This window comes from Pelophylax lessonae, assembly GCF_965119305.1.
Source record: "Pelophylax lessonae genome assembly, chromosome: 2".
NCBI classification, from domain to species: Eukaryota; Metazoa; Chordata; class Amphibia; order Anura; family Ranidae; genus Pelophylax; species Pelophylax lessonae.
In genome coordinates this window covers 35,630,970-35,652,506 of record NC_138769.1, presented here as the reverse complement: position 1 = coordinate 35,652,506, position 21,537 = coordinate 35,630,970, and the positions used below count along the sequence as shown (strand labels likewise).

The window sequence follows — 21,537 nt, the reverse complement described above, 5'->3', positions numbered from 1 at the left end:
TGATATAAAGCTGGTTGTAAGAAGCGACCACTAATCAATACACTGCATATAATTTACAATTAGATCTTGACCAATTGATATACACTGCTTAAAAAAAAAAATATATTAAAGGAACACTTTTTAATCAGAGTATATCATCAAGTCAAGTAAACTCCTAAGATATTGATCTGGTCAGTTGAGTAAAACAGAGTATAGTATTAAGTCAATTACACTCCTGGAATATTTATCTAGTCCGTTAAGTAGCAGTGGTGGGTTGTTAATCTGTTTTAGCTGCTATGATTATTATTGAAATGAACAGGTGCACTAGATGGGCAACAATGAGACAACCTCCAAAAACAGAATTGGTTTTTACAGGTTGAGGCCACTGATTTTCTTTCACCTACTCATCTTTTCTGACTGTTTTTCACTAGTTTTGCATTTGGCTAGGTCAAGTGTCACTACTGGTAGCATGAGGCCATACCTGGACCCCATAATGGCACATCAATACATGCCATTGCCAGAAGGTTTGCGGTGTCAAAAAAAACAAGGCTGAGGGGTCATTAGCAGCATTCAAGCATTACAAAGAGTGCAATGAGAAATGTAAAGGCAAAATCAAGGCAGCTAAAATAGAACACAAGAGACATATAGCGGAAGAGAGTAAAAAAAAAACCCCAAGAAATTCTTTAAGTATGTAAATAGTAAGAAAGTGAGGCCAGAACACATTTGCCCCATAAAAGATGATGAAGGGAATTTGGCCACAGAGGACAGAGAGAAGGTGAAAGTGTTAAATAATTTCTTCTGTTCAGTCTTCACAAAAGAATTGGGGGGGCCACACTAACTCAGCTTGTAATGTTAAATTAAATAATACACCTCAGGAAGTACCCCCATGGCTAACAGAGGATAGACTTAGAACTAAACTAGAGAAACTTAACATAAATAAATCACCGGGACCGGATGGCTTGCACCGAGGGTTCTTAAATAACTCAGCCAGGTGACAATTATTCTTTAAGGATAGTCTACACACTGGTATGGTGCCAGCTGATTGGAAAAAAGCCAACGTGGTACCAATATTTAGAAAAGGGCCTAGATATATCCCGGGTAACTATAGGCTGGTCAGTCTAAGATCTGCAAGATTTTGCAGATCTTAGGCTGATTTGCAAAATTTTGGAGGGGATGTTAAGAGACTACATACAAGACTTTAGAAATGAAAACGGTATTATTAGTAGTATTCAGCATGGATTCATGAAAAATCGTTCTTGCCAGACCAATCTATTAATGGGTTGCCATCTAGATAAAGGAAGGCCTATGGATGTGGTGTATCTGGACTTTGCAAAGGCATTTGACACAGTTCCCCACAAACGCTTACTGTACAAACTAAGGTACATAGATATGGACCATAGGGTGGTGATAAATGGGGAGTACTCTGATTGGGCGGGTGTGGAAAGTGGGGTCCCCCAAGGTTCTGTCCTGGGACCAATCCTGTTTAATTTATTCATAAATGATCTAGAGGAGGGGATATCCAGCACAATCTCCGTATTTGCGGATGATACTAAACCAAGCAGGCCAATATCTTCTATGCAGGATGTGGAAACCTTACAAGCAGACCTGAACAAAATAATGGGGTGGGCCACTACATGGCAGATGAGGTTTAATGTTGAAAAATGTAAAGTAATCCACGGGCATCAGAAACACAAAAGCAAGCTACTCACTGGGGGGGGGGGGGGGGGGGGTGGAAAGGACCTGGGGGTCCTAGTGCCAAGCCGCTGCAAGCAAAGCCAACAAAATACTGGCATTTATAAAAAGGGGATTCACTCCAGAAATAAAGAGATTATTCTCCCACTCTGGTCCGGCACATCTGGAGTATTCCGTCCAGTTCTGGGTACCGGTCTTCAGAAAGGATGTGCTGGAACTGGAGAGAGTCCAGAGAAGGGCAACAAAAATAATTAGGGGAATGGAGAAATTGAGCTATGAGCTCAAAGAATGGAGCTATGAGAAAAGACTACAAGCATTGAACTTATTCTCTCTGGAGAAGAGACACTTGAGAGGGGATATGATATCAATGTACAAATATTGTACTGGTGATGACCCTAGCATAAGGAACAAACTTTTCAGAGAAAGGGAATACAATAAGACACGTGGCCACTCACTAAAACTAGAGGAAAAATGGTTTAACCTTAAAACACATAAGGGGTTCTTTACTCTCAGAGCAGTAAGGATGTGGAATTCTCTTTCACAAGCAGTAGTATCAGCAGGGAGCGTCGATAGTTTCAAAAAGCTATTAGATGGGCACCTTAAAGACCACAACATAAAGGGGTATACAATGTACAGTTAACAGCAATCACACACTCAGGTTGAACTGGATGGACTGATGTCTTTTTTCAACCTCACAACTTATGTAACTATGTGTCTCCCAGCACAGTATCAAGAGCATTAGGGAGATTCCTGGAGACAGGCCGTTAACTCTAGGAGAGTTGAACAGAGCCTTAGAAGGTCCTTAACCCATCAGCGGGACTGGTATCTGCTCCTTTGGGCAAGGAGGAACAGGAGGAGCACTGCCAGAGCCCTACAAAATTACCTCCAGCAAGTCACTGGTGTGAATGTCTGACCAAACAATCAGAAACAGACTTCATGAGGGTGGCCTGACATCCTCTAGTGGGCCATCTGTTCACTGCCCAGCACTGTGGAGCTTGATTGACATTTGCCATTGAACACCAGAATTGCAGGTCCACCACTGGCATCCTGTGCTTTTCACAGATGAGAGCAGGTTCACCCTGAGCACATGTGACAGACGTGAAAGGGTCTGGAGAAGCTGTGGAGAATGTTATTCTGCCTGTAACATCGTTCAACATGACCAGTTTGGTGGTGGGTTGGTGATGGTCTGGGGAGGCATAGCCATGGAGGGACACACAGACCTCTACAGGCTAGACAATGGCACCCTGACTGCAATTAGGTATTAGGATGAAATCTTTGGACCCATTGTCAGACCCTACACTGGTGAAGTGGGTTCTGGGTTCCTCCTGGTGCTCGACAATGACCAGCCTCATGTGGCGAGAGTATGCAGCCAGTTCCTGGAGGATGAAGAAATTGATACTATTAAATGGCCCCTATGCTTGCCTGACCTAAATCCATAAGAACACCTCTGTGACATTATGTTTCGGTCCATCCGTCGCCGCCAGGTTGCACCTCAGTCTGTTCAGGAGCTCAGTGATGTCCTGGTCCAGATCTGGAAGGAAATACCTCAGGACAAGTGAAGATTGGACGGGAAGAACCGGTCCCCAGGACATCGATTTTTGTATCCAAAACGGATCAATCAGGCGAGGATGCCCCATCATGCAGACGGAGGCTTATCTGCGGGTCCAGATTTACCGCCCTTGGACCTACCAAACCATGGATTCTTGGGCCCTCCGGAAGATCTAAACGGCTTACCTTTTTCTTGAGACGCGGAGGTACGAAAAACTGAATTTTTGTAAAATCTTACCTGTAAAATTCCTTTCTCTGAGTCCTCCGACAGTCGCCGCCCACTTCATATTCATCACCAATGGGGGTTATGTCCTTTATTCCGTAGGAGTAGCTAGGCAATAGAATATGTTAGTACAAAGACTTTTAACATATCCCACCCCCAGGGGGTGGTCCCCTCAGTACATAACCCTCCACTTCCTGTATCCAACTCAGTTTCAGTGGAATAGCAGTAGAGAGTACATCAAAACCCCAAAAGAGGGGCGGGGGCGGCGACTGTCGGAGGACTCAGAGAAAGGAATTTTACAGGTAAGATTTTACAAAAATTCCGTTTTCTCTTACGTCCTCCGACAGTCGCCGCCCACTTCATATTCATCACCAATGGGGATGTCCCAAAGCAGTGTAAATATGAGGGGTGGGAAGAACTCAGCCGCGCCCAAGGCAACGCCGTCTCCCCATCAGAGAAAGGAACCTTACCAAAGGAAGGAAACCAGTTGGGCATAAGAACAAAACACTCGCTCAACAGGAGAAAGAAAACCCAGGGAAAAAACAAAAATCCCAAAAAGCCAAAGAACCCGTAACAAGGGCTCTAGGAAACTGCCGCACTAAGAACCTTGCGGCCAAAGGAAGCATCAGCCGATGCCTGAACATCTACTCTGTAGAATATCGTGAAAGTGTGTACAGTCGACAAGTCGCCGCCTCACACACCTGGGCCACAGAGGCCCCATGACGACAGGCCCAAGACGTACTCAGAGATCTGGTAGAGTGCGCCTTCACAGGTACAGGGGGAACTTTCCCCCTCAAAGCATAGGCCTGATCAATGGTCCGTCAGATCCATTTGGCGATTGTAGAAGCCGACGCCGCCATGCCCTTCCGAGGACCTCCCGGAAGGACAAACAAGGCATCCGACTTGCGAGAAGACTCAGTCGATTTGAGATAGACTCTAATCGCCTGGACAACATCCAAGGAGTGAAGCAACACCTCCGTCGGAAGCTTTGGCTTCGCGCAAAGCGAAGGTTTGACAATGTCCACATTGAGATGAAAGTCCGAAACCCTTTTTGGAAGAAAAGAAGGGTTAGGTCGCAAGACCACCTTGTCCAAATGCACCACCAGACACGGAGACTTGCAGGACAAGGCTGCCAGCCCCGACACTCGACGAGTCGAGGTGATAGCCACCAAAAAGGCGACCTTCTTGGATAACAAAGACAGCGAGATCTCCCTGAACCTTTCAAAAGGAGCACGCTGCAATACTGATAGAACTAGATTCAAGTCCCAAGGGGGAAGAGGGTCCCTCCTAGGAGGGATCAGATGACGTATCCCCCGCACAAAAGTGCCAACCAAAGAATCAGATGCCACAGGCCGTTGAAAAAGAACGGCCAAAGCAGACACCTGACCCTTGATCGTGGCCAGCGCCAGACGCTGGTCAACACCCGTCTGAAGGAAGGGCAACACCCTAGACACCGAATAAGTGTCAGGAGAGAAACCCCTGGATTCGCACCAGGCAAAATACGCCTTCCAAGTACGGTAAGAAACCTTCCCCGAGGAAGACTTCCTCGCATTTATTAAGGTGTGAATGAACTCAGGGGAAAGACCCCTGTTCTTCAGGACCTCGGATTTAACAGCCAGGCCGTCAAGACCAGCGACTGTAAAGCAGGATGGAAGATCGGTCCTTGCGACAGAAGATCTTCTCGAAGAGGCAGACGCCACGGGGCGTCGATTGCCAGATATACGAGGTCTGCGTACCAGGACCGGCGAGGCCAGTCCGGTGCCACAAGAATCACCGTGGTCGGTTCCGCGAAGGAACCTGGACAGCAATTGAATCGGTGGGAACGCATACATCAGTTGGTGCTGATGCCACGGGGCAACCAACGCGTCCGACGCGTCTGCCCGAGGATCGCGTGTCCTTGCCATGAACCGTGGTACTTTGTTGTTCAGACGAGACGCGAACAGGTCTACCTCCGGAAGACCCCACCTCGCGCACAACATCTGGAAGACAGCCGGGTGAAGGGACCATTCCCCCTGGTCCAGGGTCTGGCGGCTCAGATAATCCGCCTGCCAAACTTCCTCCCCCGGAATGTGAACTGCCGATATTGCCGGGACATGCGTCTCGGCCCAAAACAGAATCGCGGCCACGTCTCGAGCCGCCCGGGCACTCCTGGTGCCCCCTTGGTGATTGATGTAAGCCACCGCCGTGGCATTGTCCGTCTGCACCCGAACCGGGTAGCCGTGAAGATTGTCCGTCCAACGACGAAGACAGAGGAGTATCGCTCGCAGTTCCAGAACGTTGATCGGAAGGGAGGATTCCTCCGTCGACCAAACACCCTGGGCGGACAGAACGCCCAGAACACCACCCCAGCCCGACAGGCTGGCGTCCGTGGTGATCACCGTCCACGAAAGGGGACGAAAAGACTCGCCCCCCCGATACAGAGGGGGATTGAAGCCACCACAGAAGAGCCCTTCTGGTCCGAGAACTCAATGACATCTGGAGATCCAGAGACTGCGGACGCCCATCCCACTTGGACAATATCTCCGCTTGGAGATCCCGTGTGTGAAACTGGGCGAAGGGAATCGCCTCGAAAGCCGAGACCATCAATCCCAGACACCGCATGCACGTCCTAATGGACGAAGATGGAACGTCCCTGAGGGACCTGACTGCCTCCTGAAGAGCTGCGAGTTTTTCTTCCGGCAGGAAGACCTTCGCCTGGACAGAGTCCAGAATCATACCCAGGTAAGAAAACCGAACCGATGGGCACAATGTCGACTTTGGAAAATTGATCGTCCAACCAAACTCCTGCAGAGTCTGCAACGTGACGGACAGATCCTTCTCCAGACTCTGGCTGGTCGCAGACCGAACCCGAATATCGTCCAGATACCCCAGAACCGAAATGCCCTGGGCCCTCAACAAAGCCAGAACCGGTGCCAGCACTTTGGTGAACACCCTCGGAGCCGAGGCGAGACCAAAAGGCAACGCCACAAATTGGTAATGATCTTCCGCTATGGTGAATCAAAGGTACCTCTGGTGACCCTCGAAAATCGGGATGTGAAGATACGCATCCTTCAAGTCGATGGAAGCCATGAACTCCCCCGGAACCAGGGCAGCCACCACCGACCGCAGGGATGCCATGCAGAACTTGCGCACCCGCACAAAGCGGTTCAGCGCCTTCAAGTCCAGAATCGGACGCACCTAGCCCTCCTTCCTGGGCACGGTGAGCAGATTGGAATAGAACCCTCGAAATCTGTCCCGATGAGGCACCGGGACCACCACTCCCTGAGCCCTCAGGTCCTGCACCGCTAGATGCAGGTCCCGCAAACGCTCCGGGGATAAGAGAAGACTTGAGGGAAAAAATCTGCTCTCCGGCCGAGAGAGAAACTCGATCTAGTAGCCAGATCGAACGATTTCCTGTGAATTGGGTGAGGGCGCCCCATCAGGCCGCACTGTTGTGGGCCGCAGAACCGGATTGGCCGGACTTTTGCTTACCTGCCCACGGCTTCTTGCGGGAGCCTTGACCCTTGGACGGCTTGCCCCAAAGTGTGACCGAAAGGCACGAAAGGACCCCTGAGGGGGCCGAAAGAAAGCATTCTTTTTTCCCGGAGCCGTCTCAGTCTTGTGGGATTGAGGTAAGAGCGTGCTCTTACCCCCCGTGACCCCTTTAATTAGGGCATCCAGGGATTCGCCAAAAAGGCGAGATCCATCAAAAGGCAGATTGGCCAAGGTCTTACGTGAAGATTGATCCACAGACCAACACTTCAACCAAACCAGGCGGCGAGATAACACCGCCACACTGTGTACACATGCAGCCAACGGAACCATATCCAGGTCCGCATCACACAAATACATGACACCCTGGTGGATTTGATCCACCATATCCAAAGTCGCCTGGGGGGCAGAATCAGCCACCAGGACACGCCTAAGCACCTGCGTCCAGCTCGCGACCGCCTGGGCCGCCATAAGTGAAGCAATTAAAGCTTTTAACATAGAACCCATAATAGAATAGGTACGACGGGCAAGGGACTCCATCCTCTTGTCCGTGGCATCCCGGAACACCGGGGAGTCTTCAGCAGGAATCGCAGTGGACTTGTTCAAAACTGCTAACGCATGGTCCACCGGAGGTGGGACACACCAACGCCCATCAGTAGCGGGCGTAAAAGGATAGCGCAGCTTAAACCTACTTGGTACAGCAAAAGGTTTGCGTATATTACGCCATCGTTCTTTCACAGCGCGCTGAAAATCATCAGTGCATGGAAACATCTGCGATGATTTGCGCCTTTTCTGCGTCCCATAAGCCGCCAAGGCAGCTGGAGGACATGTTTCCTCCTCCAAACGCAGAGTTTGCTTGATAGAAGCAACCAATTCATCCATGAGTGCAAGCTCTTCAGACGAGCCAGGGGGAGAATTATCAACCCCCTCTACCTCAGCCTCCATTTCTGACCCTATAAGGTCCAGGGAGGAACGAGACCCCGATAAGGAGATCTCTGCCACAGCAGCCCCAGTACCATCACCCTCTGAAACAGAGGAAATTGAAAACTCTGGGCCTTTTAGAGGATTGAGCAACCACCAGCATTTGCACCTGAGTCGCAAGGCTAGCCACAATCGCAGCCAAATCACCCCCCGGGGGGGGGAAACCGCAGTCCCCTGGCTTCCCACTAAATTGGCAGGAAACTAGTATTCCTGAGAATCCATGCCCTTGTAGCAGCAAAAATAAAAGGGTGACCGCCCCTTTAAGAGAGCGCTGCGATCGTAGCCCACTCACACTAGGCATCCCACACAAGGGACCCCCACAGGGACAAGTATACCAAGGCAGGATACAGGGAATAAAAAGAAATGAACCTGGAGAGATCGGTGCTGCTGCTGCTGCCTGCGGTGCTCCTGAAGGAAAGGAAATGCTGGCATACAGGGCGCTCTATGAAAGCCTATGGAGGCTACAAGAAAATGGCCGCCATGCATGTAAAACATGCGGCCGGAGCGATCGCAGCCAAAATGGCGCCGTTTGGCGCCGAAAACGCCGCTCCCACACCCCATGAGGGAGAAGTAAAACACACCATCTGCCCAAAAAAGGAACATGGTAAACCGCCGCAGCGGTGCTGTAATGTGCCCCAAGCATGAGAACTCAAGCCCCACAGCACACAGCCGTTCACACAGACAGAAAACTGACACAGAGTGCAGCCAGCCCCCCCTCCTGCAGCCCACAGCATGCAATGTGAGAGATAGGGAAAACGTAATAGTGTGAACACAGGGCAAGGTACACAGTCCCAGACTGACACCCCCCAGACAGACAGGTCCCCACATAAATGCACTTACCTCTTAAATGGCGTGGGGGACCCGCACAGGCGAACAAACCGCTGCACATGAGGCAGGGAGAGTCGCATCCAGGACGCAGCAGAAGGTGGGTTGAGAAACCGCACAGCGACCAGTGAGGTAGCCACCTCACCTAGCATCCCTGCACGGAACAGGGATGGGTCGTTCAGATAACTCAGGAGCGATACCTGACTGAACGCTCGATGGCGGGCTGAGAAGCCACTGACCCACAGCCTGCTACCAGGGGGGTCAGCCCGAGACGCAGCCCGCATGATCCTCTTCTTCCGAAGAACTAACTAACGCTGGTAAAATAACAGCTAACAAGAAAGAGAGAAAAAACTGAAATAAAATCCAAAGAAAGGAAAGAGAGCTGAGACAAGGTGCCCCAGCACAGAAACTTCCAGCTACTCCTGACAGCTAGACAAATGAAACTGAGTTGGATACAGGAAGTGGAGGGTTATGTACTGAGGGGACCACCCCCTGGGGGTGGGATATGTTAAAAGTCTTTGTACTAACATATTCTATTGCCTAGCTACTCCTACGGAATAAAGGACATAACCCCCATTGGTGATGAATATGAAGTGGGCGGCGACTGTCGGAGGACGTAAGAGAAAAGACGTTTATGAGAAGTAAAGGTCGGCCCTTGCTTGGAGCGCGGCATCTTGCCGTTAGACGATTGGGGCAGATTAGTGCTCTTACCCCCATGATACCCTTGATTAACTTGTCCAGAGAGGCTCCAAATAGCTTCGCCCCTGTAAAAGGAAGATCAGTAACAGCTTTCTTAGAAGCATGGTCAGCATTTTAGCCAGATCATGCGCCTAATGGCAACTCCCACTGCTGACATCCTGGCCACCAATAAGGCCAAGTCCAGGGACATATCACATGAATACCAGGGCCTGGACCAACTGATCCTACAACTCCAGAACTTCAGGGGGAAGCTGTGCCATTTCCAAATTACTCTTCAGTAACTTCCCCCATTAAGCAGCAGTCAGTAAGTTAACATGTGACCCGTTAACACATGGACATAACAAGATAAGGATTCCGCCCTTCTATCCAAGGGATCTGAAAAGGTTGGAGACTTTCACCGGCACCAGTCGCTTTATTCAACCTGGCCACCAGGGAATCCACTTTCGGCAGGACAGCCCACCTGTTGGCCGCCTCCACAAAGGGATAGCAGCGTGTAAAACGATTAGATACCACTGTGTGCTGGATGAGTTGCCATTGTTCATCCACAATAGAGTAAAACAATTTAGAACAAGGAAATACTTTCCCGATTTGCGATATTTGCGGGAGCCATAAGACACCTGCGTACATGACGCCGTGGGTTCAACCATTTTTAGAGTTTCCCTTACAGGAACTATCAAATTTTCCACCAAAGCGTGTTCCCACGAGACAGCGGAGGACAGGTCCTCTTCACCGTCAGAAAGCGAAGACACCTGACCCCCTCAGGGTGGTCTGCGTCTGCGGCAACCAGGTCTGTGTCAGAATCCAAAGATCCTGCAGATGGAGGTGAGGATGGGGGCGTTTGCGTCTAGCAGCACCATAACAGACTCCACTTTTGACATCAGGCTTTGCAGAAAAACTGTAATCTCCAGCTGCAGCCATTCCCAGGGGGGTCTGCAGGAGAGATATTTTATCCTGGGATTCCATTTGCAAAAAGAAAAACATTGTTTTTTTGTAATGTCCGAAAAACGCGGTCCCCCGATATCGCTGGGGACTCCCAAACCCTGATCAATAAACAGATTTAGCAGAGCAGGAGAGAAGCCTACAGGGAGGACCCCCTGGAACATTACCAGATCCAGGGAAGATGTGCAGTCTCGATCAAAGCCAAAAAACGAAAGTGACACAGAAAGTGCAGGAAGAGGAAGAAGCTCTGACTCATACACAGAAAAAAAATGTGCCAAATGCTAGGCCCGCCCTCGGACCACAAGAAAATGGCCGCTATTCAGGTCGCAATGGGGAATCCAAGAAAAATAAGATTACCTGCCGACCCAGGTAATCCGCTTGCCAATTCTCCACCCCCAGAATGTGGACTGCGGAAAGCGCCGGGGCATGTTCTGCCCAAAACAGAATCTCGGCCACTTCCTTGGCCGCCAGGACACTTTGTGCCCCCTTGATGATTGATGTAAGCCACGGCCGTGGCATTGTCCCCTTGATGATTGATGTAAGCCACGGCCGTGGCATTGTCCAACTGTATCCGAACCGGAGAGCCGTGTACCCGACCAGTCCCAGTGAAGCAGGCAGAGCTTGATTGCTCTCAGCTCCAGAATATTGATGCGAGGACAGCGACCCCTCAAGAAGGGGAGCATCCAGGGCAACCACATAATCCTCTGAATCAAAGGACACCTCCATAGATGGAGAAGGCAGCGGCTGTTTTTCAGCAATCAACCTTTTTCATGACTAAATCAACTTTTGTTGCCAGGCTTTCTAGAGCTGCTGAAATCGCAGCCAGCGACTGTGATCCAGACTGTCCGGCATTCGCACAGAGTGTGTCTGAGGGTAAATTCACAGTTTGGGACTCCATATTGCAAGTAGCGAAAAATGGAGTACTGTCGCTTTAAGAAGCGCTGATCGCAATTCCCACCACCGATCGCAGCGGTCTGCAGAGATCCCCTTTAAACGAAACAGCAGAGCATGCAGGGATATGTCCACAGGGACCCCAGTACTGTACCACTTCAGAGAAAAGTCCGCCTAATCATTCCAGCAGCATGCAGAAAGACAGGAAATTACCACGGCCAGCAGCAGAAAACAGAGCACAGGAAGTGATCTTGCCCTGAATGAAAGGTCACGCTGCTCAGTGCAGCACAAAGGCTACACAAACATGGTTGCCCATACAGTTGCAATAGGAAGCTCAGAGAAAATGGCTGCCCCATACAAGTCTATGGGGAAAAATCTACATTGCCCACACTTAAGATGGCAGTGCCCACGGCGAGCCATGCAGCCAGGGACAGACGCTTTGAAGGCCTCTGGATCTACAAGAGGAACCAGAAAACCCAAGGTACCGTGCCACCCTCCCCCCCACAGGGCGCCAGGCGCCCCAGACACATAGTCCCCCGCAGGAACAGGGAAGGGGGGGGTAAGACACACAGACCGGCCAGGCCAAGGGGGATCTTTCAGGAGGTACAAATCCCATTATCCCCAGGAGATGACCCACATCCCCCCCCCCCCCCCAAGGCAAGGGGGGCACATTTACTCACCATTTACTCATAGTGCGGGACTATAACCTGCTCACGCGTGTAGGCCAGGCTGGGGGGACCATAAGGATCTAGATTATCCAGTGCGAAGCCCCAGCCTGCATCGTTGCTTGTAGATCACCAGAAAATTCTTCCCTGAACACTAGCTAGCGAGTAAAGAGAAAGAAAAGAAAATATTCTGAAAAAGAATACAAAAACTGAGACCAGAGCCCCAGCAGGAAACCTAGGTCCTACTCCTTCTCTAGGCAGAAACAAACTGATGTGCTGGGCTGTGTCTGTGGGGGGTTATATCTGGAGGGACAGCCCCGTGGGCGTGTATATGTAAAAACTTTGTACTAACGTACTGCCTAGACTACTCCTGCAGATGGCAGCATAACCCACACAGCTCATGAAGATGAGGCTGCTTCGGTCGATGGACGATAGAGAAATGGCTGCCCATACAAACCTAATGGGAACACAGATGTGCGAACCACGGCAAAATGGCAGCCCCCATAGCGCGCCATGCAGTCTCCAGGACCCCCAAAAAGGGGTCATAGAACAAAAGGCAACTAAGGGTCCCCATTTAGGGACCCACCCAGGACAATTCTTACCCCTCAAAAATGAAAATCAAATAGTGTCAGCGCTGCTATAAAGGTGTCCACATAAATAAACTATAATAAAGTGCTACTGTGCCAATAGTATGCAAATGAGTTGACTCAGTGCAATGCTGCTAAAATTAATATCATATGCAGATACAATAATTCAATGAAAAATCAGAATAATATAGTCCATAAAGTGCTGGCAAGAGTTGGTTTATTGCTGTACAAAATAAAAGAGGGTACTCCATGGTGATAGTACGTATGAAAAATGTATTAATAGATAAAATATCCACTTACATAAAGGTAAAAAAGGTTCTTCCTACATGTGTGGCTTGGTGGTTAGCCGGCGTGCGTTCCACCGACCGGAAGCGACGTCTCACGTCGCTTCCGGCCGGTGGAACGCACGCCGGCTAACCAACGGATCCACCGAGCCGCACACATAGGAAGAACCTTTTTTACCTTTATGGAAGTGGATATTTATTAATACATTTTTCATACGTACCATCACCATGGAGTACCCTCTCTTATTTTGTACATGGGGAGCAATAAACCAACTCTTGCCAGGACGATACACCGCACTTTTCCCTGCAAGACCAGACGTAACCAGGAGCCATTTTTATACACAGGCTTAATTCCTAAGTCTTTCCGGTGAGTGGGGACACAAAGGGGAGCACAATCAGCACGTGTGGAGCACTTTATGGACCATAAGCAACACTAAGAGCACTTTTTAGGACTATATTCTAATTTTTCATTGCATTATTGTATCTGCATATGATATTAATTTTAGCAGCATTGCACTGAGTCACCTCATTTGCATACTATTGGCACAGAAGCACTTTATTATAGTTTATTTATATGTGGACACCTTTATAGCAGCGCGGACACCATTTGGTTTTCATGATTTAAAGGCACAGTCACCTTTTTGTTAGCAGCAGCACACTAATATACCTTGATTTTTACACATATTAACACTGATCCATAAGCGCGAGGCCTTTTGTTTAATTCCCCTCAAAAAAGCGCAGAAATGGCTACATTTTTACCACCCCCTCCTCCACGGTGAAAACCTATTAGGGGAGGGAGAAGTAAGGGGTACTGAGACTGTCCACTACGGTGCCAGGGAACCCCTAAGGTCCGACTATTCCAGGGATGGCCCCACGACCTCCAAGGGTGTTGGGGGGGGGGGGGGGGGGGGGACAGCTTACTCACCATACCATGGTACCAGGTAGGCGCCACTCCGAAAACACAGATCACCTCCCACCTGGAATGGGGGTGCTGTTAGCCAAAGGGAAGCTGAGACTCAGGGCGTTTCAGGTCATTTGGGGAGCTAGGTCCTATCTCTGAACACTAGGCAGAACAAACTTAGTATAGCAGAGCCTGAGGGGTAATGCCTTCTGGGACAGCCCCTATAGGCGTGGACACGTTTTTTTCCCACCTAGTGACTATCCCTAGGAGGAGCATAACCCGTATAGTCTATGATTAAGGAGAGCTGCGTCTGTCGATAAACGAAAGAGAAATACCATTTTTTTTTTTTAATATAAACTTTTGAGTTTTAGAGTGAGTCGGTCTGAATACAATTTTTTTCCCCATTATATGTGCTGCAAGAGCAATAAGGAACTGGCTGGAAGAATTTGCTGCAGTGGCTGTGGTTTTCTTTCATGGACATGAGAATGTACGGTGGTTGGAGATGGATTGGATTAAAAGGATAACCATACAAAAAAATAAAAAATACACACACCTTTTCCTTTTTTAAACTTTATTTCAACTTCAAACTTAAAAACGTCTAGCCTTAAACAGTATTGCTCTGTTTATATCTTCTTTATATATTCTTTTGGAATTAGTTCAAATAAGGAACAAACATTTTACAATTTTGTTTTTAACATTATATGCAGTAGATGGACTGCTGTGAGGAGTATGTTGTACACATAACAGCTATCTGGACTTGAAATCCAAAATGGACCATTAAGTGTTCATAGTTCCAACAAAAAAAAATTCAGAGCGTAATCACTCATGGATACGGTGGTTGCTCATCGCAACAACCTGCAGGCCTTGGAAGTTTTGTGTGAAGGCAGATGGAGAATAGTATAGTTATTGTGCATTGGTTTTACAATAAGGGGTATGTTGCTACCTTCTTTTTACCATGAATCACATGGGACCATGTTTCAGCCATATTTAGGGTGTGACCCAAAACATGGTGTTTACACCCCCCCCCCCCTTCCCCCAGGCTTCTGTTTAATTTGGAATATAGATTTAGCCAGGGCTCTTTTTCTCAGAAAATAAGTGAAGGAACTCAACCACACCTACAATTTTCTCAGTGGGGGTGTCGGCAACCACACGGCACCTGCCGCGATTATCCAGTGGGGGAGTCGGCAACCACACGACACCTGCATCCCCCTTGTCCCCATCCTGCACTCAGTAAGAGCTGCTCAGGAGATCGTATCTGTGGAAACCATTGGGAGACAAGCTGTCACTTGTAAACCCAGAAGCTGGACTTCTATGGTTTAAAAGTGATAGTGGTGAGCAGGGAGCAGAGGGTCTGAGCCAAAAGGTGGTGGAGTTCCACCAAGTTCCAGCTGAAAAAAAGCCCTGGAATCAGCACTTCCACCCCCACCCCCACAATTGGATATATTTTTCCCCTCAGGGAGCAGGTACCTGATTTTTGATAGGTACCTGCTCCCACTCCGATATCGGTGATCTAGATCCAAGCAGTTCATCCCACCCTTCTGGCATGTCAAAGGTCCCAGAAGGCTGAAGACCATTCACAAATCACAGTACTGCTTGTGCATGTGCAGTGTGAAGCCACATGGATCACAGCCGAGGTCCCTTAGTAAACATGCCAGGGACCCAAAGACCAGTGAGAATGGCTCTGGATCCTTGGACCGGTAAATGTCCTTTTATTAAAAGTCAGCAGCTACTAACTGTAGCTGCTGACTTAAATTTAGTTTATTTTTTGAATACAGCCTGAAGATGATCCGCGTTAAAAGTGATATTAAAGCTTTGTGTTTTTTTTTGTTTTTTTTAAATGAAATAACACAAACATGTTATACCTAACTGCTCTATGCAATGGTTTTGCACTGACCAACCCCGATTCTCCTTTTCTGGGGTCCCCCACCAGTGCTTCTGGCTCCTCCTCTTTGGCAAGTTCCCCCACAGAAAGATGCGTTCTATGGGGGCACTCATGCAGGCTGGATGCAGACTCTGTCTGCATCTATTGACACACACACACACACACACACACACACACACACGGTGGCTCAGCCCAACCCCCTCCTCACAGGATTTGATTGACATCAGCGTGAGCCAATCGCTCCCACTGCTATCAATTTGCTGAGTGAGGAGGGAGAGCAGCCGAGAAGCTCTGCAGTCATGCATAGCACTGAGGCTGGGTTTACACTGGATTGCAAAGCTGCTTGCAGCAGGAGATCCGAAGGCATCCTGTTCACTGTTTCAGGTAAGACTTCGGTCTGAATTTTTGGCTCAATTCAGACCTGAAATGGACTAAAAGACACACATGAATTTCCTGCAAACCACTCCACAGCTGTCCCCGAGATGTGTGAAGTAGCTCCATTGAGAGCCGGTCACACTCTGACATGCGAATTGGATGTGGGGAATCACGCATCCAATTCACACCAGTGTGAATCCAGCCTAAATCGAGAAAAGGCTTAGGTAACTATAAGCAGGGGGAGAGATCCTGTAACACAAGGTTTTTTTTTTTTTTTACGGTAAAGTAGAACTATAGGTAACATTTTCTTCATTTTGGATAGAGGAAGGATTATAACCCGTCTGATTTTCTTTAGCCATCCATTCCATTGGCTATGGGACAAGAAGTGAAGGGAAATCTCTGCAAACAGGAAGTGAGAGGAAATCCCTGCAAATTAAGGGAATTCCTTGTGGACCCTCAGGTGACCATTGGAACACTTCCCCCTCTATTACTTTTTTGTGGAGAACCCCAAATTTGGGATTTTTTATTTTTAATGATTCTGGTAAACAGGACAAATCGTGTAAAAACTGACAGGTGTTCTAATCTCTCTCCACTCTATGGAAGAAGAAGAAGAAGAAGAAGAAGAAGAAGAAGAAGAAGAAGAAGAAGAAGAAGAAGAAGAAGAAGAAGAAGAAGAAGAGGAAAAAAAAAAAAAAGAAGGTTTTGCCTTTGGTTATACTTTAATGCATAACGGTAAAAAACCTTTAAGGTTTAGAACCTCTATTTCCCAGTATGAACCTGGAGCTGGCCGCAGAGGCTGCGAGAGCCTGTGCATTGCACCTGCAATCCACTGGAATGCTCTGCAGTCTCCAATGCAAAATTGTTAGAAATGCTAATTTTTTTTCTTCATTATTTAGGTGCATGGATTACATTTTTGCAAAAGGTGGAATGTCCCTTTAACATAAATTTAGAATTCAACCCTTGAGAGTTTTACGCCTATGTTAGGCCGATCGGGTCCAACTGTCAGTTTTTTAGGCGAACCCGATCAGGCCATCCATTGCCCTCTATGGAGCAGCAGGTGTCAACAGATATGTGTCCGTTGATACCTGCCGACATCCGATCCAATCAGCTAAAAACAGATGGATGGGGGATCCGTTCCCCATCTATCTGGCAAATCAGATGACAGGCAGTCTGTTTCCATCCGACCACCTACAGAGGAAAGCAGACTGTGTCCTTGTCCGCTTTGCATTAGCGGAGTTGACACAAACCTTTCAGCTCAGCAGACAGATTCTCGCTCCCCCCCCCCCGAGCAGACGGATCTGCTGGTGGAGTCTGCTCATCTGACGGGGGGTTAAGGGCAGAGTGTGTACAAATCTAGTATCTGGGCACAGACAGTGTAATTATAGCAAATATAACTACCCAGTTCTTTCATTACCGTTACATAAAAAGGAGACGCTACAGTAATATTTTTCTGCAAGGAAAAAGGGGTAAGCAGCGATTTGAGGCATGTTATTTAAATGGGAACATATAAAGTAGATATTTTTGCAGTCTGGCTGCCAATGTAGAAATACACTTTAAAAACTCAGTTTTTCCTGCACACTTCTACAGTGAAGACTATACAATTCTTTCAGAGTATAAAGACTTGTTACTATAATTCATTTATGATCACCCACATCAATTTGTCATGAATAATAGGATTATAGAATTTAGCAATGTCTGATTCCTTATAGTGGAAGGCTCAAAGTTTTAAGTTGCAAAAAGGGTTAAAAAGGAAAAAAAAAAAATACGTCTTAGTGGCCATAGTAACAAGGTGGATTCCAAACTGGGAATGTACAGTAAGATGGATGTTGATGATTAGGAAACACTTCCCTAATACTTGTTCCCCCCCCCCCCCACCAAGTTCCTTTTATTGGCCCAACTGATAAAAACGCAATCCTAAAATAATTGCACTGTGCATTAAACAGCTGCTGCACACTACAAACGTAGGGTGGAGATCTAACACATAGCGTATATCACACAATTAAAGATCCTGTCCTCAATGAAAAAAAAAATTGAAGGGAAAAAAAGCACAGAAAAACAAGTATTATAATGCTTACTTTCAGCATTTTCTCTCTATAAAAGTGCTTTTTTTTTTTTTTTAACCGGCAATGTCCTGCTTAAGCTAGGAAATGTGACCACCCCCCCCCCCCCCAAAATCTCCCACCATGTTATAGACCTTTCTTCTGAGTGCCAAATTACTGTCTGCACTAGCACAGCTCCTCCCTTCATAACCTTTTATCTAGCTGCCAGTGAAGGAGTATTATGGAGTGACAGCTGCCATTACATCCTGGATGGCAGCAACCCACAGGGGATCGGGGGTCTCAGGTCTTCTGCAAATCTATACAAAGTGAGATGTACATAGGTGGTAAATGTGCCTAAAATATGTTAAATGCACATAGGATTTCTTTTTGGTAACATTGATGTGGAAATGAATAGTCTGGTACCAGGCTTAAAAAATAAAAAAGTTTGGCAGAGCAAACATTACCGATCTGTATTGAGTGGGAAAGGATTACAACCTTTCAGGTTTTTGGTTAGCAGGTGCTCTGGTAGGATTTTCCCATTACAGGATTTACCAGACAGAAGGCAAAGGAAAATCTGCAACAGCAGAAACCCAACAAGGGCTCCAAACCTTTCTTGTTCCAGCCAAAACACACCAAAATAAAGTCATGAGATGTGAACGGCATTCAAAAGCAAAAATTTACAAGTTGGTTAAAGTGACTGGTAACAGAGCATCAACTTAAGGCACAATGGTAACAAAAAAAAAAAAAAAAAAAGTAGAAGTCGTCCATAGTAACTTGTGCATTCCCGGTAACACGAGAGAAGCTACAGGCCAGGGAAATCAACCAACCAACGACATCCTAAAAGTCATCAGTAACCTGAACATTGCAGCAAATAACAGAACTGTACACATATTGTGTAACCTGGCATAGAAAATCAGTTCAGTTTTACGTGAAGACGCAAACGATACAAGTAGGGTTTTTCTACAATTCCTGACAACTACAGAACATTGGTCAGAACCTTTGGTCAGCTGACCAAAACACAAACATAACTAAACTGATAAAGCAAAGGATGTTTTCAGCTTTGGGAATGGCAAGATTTTGAAAACAAACCCAAATTTTCACTGCAGGGGTACAAGAAACTGGAATTAACCATTTAACATTAAATCACAAAAATGTTTATGCTTCAGTAGGGTTAAAATCTGGCATTTCCTCCAATAGTCTCAGTATGCCTCTGCCTCGCCCTCTCCTAGGCATAAAGGAAGCTGCTCCATTCATCCCCGAAGTACTGGCTCCTGTATGGACAGAAAGTAAAACAAAAAATCAACACCACGTTCCTGTGGAATTTTTGGCTAATTAACGGACTCAATATGGGTGTCAGGTGAAAGTGTAAAAACCAAATTTTTTTTTTGGGATGGGGCAAGAAATCTCAAAATATTAGAATATCAAATAGTTAATTTCAGTAATTCTATTCAAAAAGTGAAACTCAAAATTCTATAGTGACAACCCAAAATTCAGTATCATAGAAAAATTTGATTATAGGACCGATTAAAAAATGATTTTTAATACAGAAATGTTGGCTTACTGAAAAGTATGTCCATGTACAGTATAGTATGCACTCAGTACTTGGTTGGGGCCAAGATAGCTGCCATAAACAGCGGGCGGCCCACTTTAATATAAGGGTGGTCCCAGCCGCGGGAGAACCTTAATGGGCGGCGGGAGAGGTGTCCCTTCTTCACGGTCGTTTTCCCTGCTTACCAGACCCAGAAGTAGCAGTTTAAACTATTCGGACTGCTGTCCCCTCAGGCAGGAAGCTGAATGAGGGCAAGATGGCCCCCACTCCACGGCCTTGGAGGACCAGAGCAATGTCTTATGTCGCTTCCTAGCAAGAGTTTTAAAAAGAGCCCATTTTTTTTCCATCATGGAAAAAAAAAAAAAAAAGACTTTAGTGTAGATGTGAGATCTGAGGTCTTTTAGACCCCAAATCTCACATTAAAGAGGTCCTGTCATGCTTTTTTCTATGAAAGAAGAAAAATGGTCGCACACCACCACGGAATCCATCGAAGAAAAGTTCCTTTAGTCACATAAGTGGTACAGTGTACAGCAGGGTAGGACAGTAGATGTGTTTCACACGACTGCTATGGCTTGTTCACTACAGTAGTGAACATGCACGTAGCAGTCATGTGAAACACGTCTGTCCTACCCTGCTGTACCCTGTACCACTTGTGACTAAAGGAACTTTTCTTCATTGGATTCCGTGATGGTGTGTGATCATTTTCTTCTTTCATGCTTCTCCTGGTGGCGAGCCGAGCACCCACCTTGAATCGTGGACTTTGACTAGCCTGAGCGGTGTTCTCTCTTCATTGTTCATGCTTATTTCTATTACAAGGGATCAAGGTTTTTTTTTTTTTTTTTTTAAAAAGGACAGTGTAAAAAAAAAAAAATGAAAGTGCTCCGTCCCAGTTAGCTCACGCACAGAAGTGAACGCACACCTAAGTTGCTCCCACATATGTAAACAGTGTTCCAACCACACATGTGAGGTATCGCCACGATCGTTAGAGCAAGAGCAATAATTTGAGCCCTAGACCTACTCTAACTCTAAACTGGCAACCTGTAGAAATTTTTAAAATGTCGCCTATAGGGATTTTTAAGTACCAATCTTTGTCGCCATTCTACGAGCGTAAAAAAGGCCCGGTCCAGAAGTGGTTAAAGTGATATTAAAAGTTTGTTGTTTAAAAATAACAAACCTATTCTACTTGCCTGCTCTGTGCAGTAGTGGTTTTGGACAGAGCAGCCCAGGACCTCCCCTTTGGGTCCCTGGGCCGGCGCTCCAGGCCCCTCCCTTCTACAGCCATAGCAAGCAGCTTGCTGTAGGGGCACCCAAGCCATGAGTGTGTTCACAGAGCCATAGCTTGGCCCCGGGCCCCTCTCCACTCATTGGCTCACTGGCTGTGATTGACAGCAGCAGGAGCCATTAAGGAGTAGTAGAGTCTGTCGTGCACATCGCTGGACCGCAATCGGGTTCAAGTATTCGGGGAGGAGGGGCTGCTGTAAAGAGGGTTTTTTTTTTTTACCTCTATGCATGAAGGTAAAAAACCTTGAGCCTTTAGAACCACTTTAAAGCTTGATATCAGCCAGTTTGTAAAAAGTGCAGGCATGCTATAAGTTAAAAGACCAACAGGGTGCATGTAATGAGGTTTGAGTCACATGCAGCTACAGTACCCACCCCTACCATGTAAAAATCACAGAGCACTTTGTATTATATGATCCCCATTCACTGAATTTTAAATGGGTAGTAGAGCTGCTTTGTGTGAGCGAGCACTATCTGTGTGTAGTGCGAGCTAGCATCCTGGAGCCAAGATGTAAACAAATGTAATAAATGGGCCCCCCAGAAGCTTTTAGCTATAATGCGCTAGTATGCACAGTAGGAAGCAATTCCCTCTGGTGTCAGCTCTCCAGTCGGTGGTGGTTCTCCTCCAGGGCCTCCTTCTGGGTTTCAACTCTGGCCACAATCACAATTAAATCACAGAGCCAAGCTGTAAATGTGCGCATGTATAGCTCAGTTCGCTCAATCACCAAC

At 47.2% G+C, this 21,537-nt stretch overlaps 1 protein-coding gene across 1 annotated transcript in view; it reads right to left on the bottom strand.

Moving 5' to 3' along the window:
- Positions 1 to 19,115: 19,115 nt before the first annotated feature.
- MAEL (maelstrom spermatogenic transposon silencer) overlaps positions 19,116 to 21,537 on the bottom strand; it is a gene marked incomplete at its 5' end in the record, with an annotated part of 112,281 nt that continues 109,859 nt past the window's right edge. The window contains one exon of the mRNA XM_082248410.1: positions 19,116 to 19,252. Coding sequence (XP_082104536.1) covers positions 19,137 to 19,252 — 116 coding nt within the window. The 3' untranslated portion in view covers positions 19,116 to 19,136. The remainder of the gene's footprint in view (positions 19,253 to 21,537) is intronic.